The following is a 2,835-nucleotide window of genomic DNA, read 5'->3' as shown; positions in this document are numbered from 1 at the left end:
ATGATACGTCTTCAACAGTTATGAACTTCGTACCGTGCTCATAACACTTCTCCTTTGTTACATTTGGGATGAGCTCACTTCACGCACTCTGCAACAGGTATGTGAATTTTGCTTTGATTTAAGACCAGTATCGACTCAAAAAACAAAGGATCATGGAGCAAAGCGAATCAAATTTGGTTTCATATTAATTTAGTACAAGTTGGTTGAGTAATGTCAAGGGAAACTAGTCACAGTGAGTCTTATTTTCATTAATCAACTACTGTAACCGGTAACGAAGCTCAACATGAGATTGAAAGGAAGAAGAAATTATTTTTGATCTCAATACCATGCTTGATATGCACCGAACCAGCGAGCTCCTAGCAGGCAGCTCGTGTGCGCTACCATCTGTGTGTTTATTTTCCTCGTGAGAGTCAGCAAGACAGACACCACCAGGAACGGCGGCTCACAGTAAACGTCAAAATCGAAATATTTCACCTGCACATACCGATTCTAGGTAGGTTATTATAAATTGTTGCAATAAAAGCATAACAGGTACTTGAAACTTAAGTAATATTTCTACCACAGCAACTAACAGTCAGCGTCCAGTTCATTGTACGTGGGCCGTCATGTTCGACCCCACGCAGCACGGGTTGAGCCGGGACTTTCGGCTCACCAAATTCTCCACTTTACGCGGGTGAGGTTCGAAGATTCCTCAGGATGTCCTTAACCGGCTTCTTCGAGGAGTTTACAGCGAACAGTTCGCCGCCTCCGATAGGGCGAATTCGTCCGCTGGTGGTGGAAACGATGGAAGTGAAGTAGATAATAAGGAAAGTGCCGCTGATAGTGCTGAGGGCGTTGGTAAGTTTATCTTCACTGATGGAGTAGTTAACTGCCAAAATGTGTTATCATGATGACGTTGCAATTTGATGTTGCCCATATATTTTATGGACATTTTATTTTTCAATGATCTTACAAAATCCATTTTAATCAGAGACCCTAATCAGTAAAAAGCTGTACATCCGACTCTTCACATGCTTAGCGATAAGCAATGGAATCAAGTTTTGAATGAGTACTTCTGTTTCATATTCACAACATAGAGGGATACTTCATGGAGTTGTAAATTTTACAAAAACACTTATATTGATTTTCACTATCTATATTGAGAGGTTATCGGAAAAAAATATTTAAATTGAATGTGAATTAAAAAAAATATGAAAAACAACGAAATAGAGAGAGAAATCTTAATGTAGAATATCAAGAACATTAGGTCAACTTTAGACAATCGTTTGATGAATATGATGCAATAATTATTCACCTAACTTTATTACATTACTAAGTATTTGTTTTATTCTTTAGGAATTGGACTTGATTCCTCCGTGATCCCGCTGAAGAACGACCTACAACTAGTTCAGACCGTAGACTTCTTCTACCCGCTGATTGATGATCCGTACATGTTGGGTCGTATCGCGCTGGCCAATGTGGTCAGCGATGTGTACGCCGTGGGAGCGTTGCATATCGACGAAATCAAACTGGTTTGCTCTGCGCCGACGGAATTCACTGACGAGGAACGGGACACTGTGGTGCCGATGATCATCAAGGGTTTCCAGGATGCTGCGGCGGAATCGAAATCGCGTGTCCGAATAGGAAGTATTGCAGTGAACCCGTGGTGCATCATCGGCGGGATTGCAACGGCCGTTTGTCACAAATCGGAACTGATACTGTAAGTGAAAATATGTTTGCTTTTGTGGGAATTTTATTCTAAACGTATGATAATTTTTCCAGGCCATACTACGCACAAGCTGGAGATTCCCTCATACTGACAAAGCCTCTCGGAACACAACTAGCCACAAATGCCTTCATCTGGATGACTGAAGATTCGGACAACTGGAAAACGCTTTCGAAGCAGTTCAGCAAGTCGGAGATTGAGAAAACGTACCAAGTGGCACTCGAGTCCATGTCCCGTTTGAACAAATCCGGTGCCGAGTTGATGCATAAATTCAATGCCCATGCAGCTACAGATGTGACCGGATTTGGTCTGTTTGGTCACGCGGATAATCTGGTAAAATTTCAAAAGGAAGCGGTTGACTTTGAAATTGACACGCTCCCAATCATAAGAAATGTGGCGGAAATTGCCGAAATGCTTGGGCGCAGCACTAAGTTGATGGCAGGGAAAGCAGTTGAAACATCCGGCGGTCTGTTGATTAGTTTGTCTTCGGAGAGAGCGCAGCAGTTTTGCGAGGAGTATGAGCAGGTTTCGGGGCACACAGCTTGGGTGATCGGCAAAGTGATAACCGGTAGCCGCACGGTCAGAATGAGCACAAATCCAACGATACTCAGCGTTGATTAGGCATTTTTAGAGTGGATTCTGAAAATTCAGTTGAAAAGCAGCTCAGTATCATTTGCATGGAAGAACGTATGAAGCGGGCTTTTAAAGGTTGAAATGCTGGTAAGCTTGTGGAAGTTTTTCTCTCTTGGAGGTGGTCGATGTGTATTGCTTTTCACTGAATTTTTGATGAAATTTTATATATTTAGTAAAACCAAAATTGTTAACAATAAATAATTGAATTAAACAACCTGATTTTTTTTACAGAAAAATATCACAGAATGTTTGCTTTATAATGGCTATCCCAATGATTTGATTGACGAGCTCGGTGGTCTTCTAAGTTACAATCAGGAGGTTGTCCCCAATACAGAAAAAAATGTGGCATGAACTTTATCACTTTTCGTGGTGAATAAGGTACCAGTCAAAACGATTAATGCAAGAGATGGCGTTTTTTCAGTGGTAGTAAAATCGAAATTTCATCTCTATAAAACTACTAATCAGTGCAAACTAAGTGCAGGAGATAATCTTTTCAC

The 2,835-nt window shown here is 41.1% G+C and overlaps 1 protein-coding gene across 1 annotated transcript; it reads left to right on the top strand.

Annotated features, from left to right (window-relative positions):
- The first annotated feature begins 344 nt into the window (after nucleotides 1-344).
- Nucleotides 345-2,552, top strand: LOC134220957 (selenide, water dikinase 2-like). The gene is made up of 4 exons (XM_062700118.1): nucleotides 345-493; nucleotides 565-837; nucleotides 1,336-1,699; nucleotides 1,762-2,552. Exons 2-4 carry the CDS (start codon nucleotides 606-608, stop codon nucleotides 2,324-2,326), a joined length of 1,161 nt encoding a protein of 386 aa, XP_062556102.1. The 5' UTR covers nucleotides 345-493; nucleotides 565-605; the 3' UTR covers nucleotides 2,327-2,552.
- The last annotated feature ends 283 nt before the right edge of the window (nucleotides 2,553-2,835 follow it).

The sequence above is a fragment of the Armigeres subalbatus genome, chromosome 3, assembly GCF_024139115.2.
Source record: "Armigeres subalbatus isolate Guangzhou_Male chromosome 3, GZ_Asu_2, whole genome shotgun sequence".
Classification (NCBI taxonomy): domain Eukaryota; kingdom Metazoa; phylum Arthropoda; class Insecta; order Diptera; family Culicidae; genus Armigeres; species Armigeres subalbatus.
Note: the sequence above shows the minus strand (reverse complement) of the source record. Positions and strands in the feature narration are given on the sequence as shown.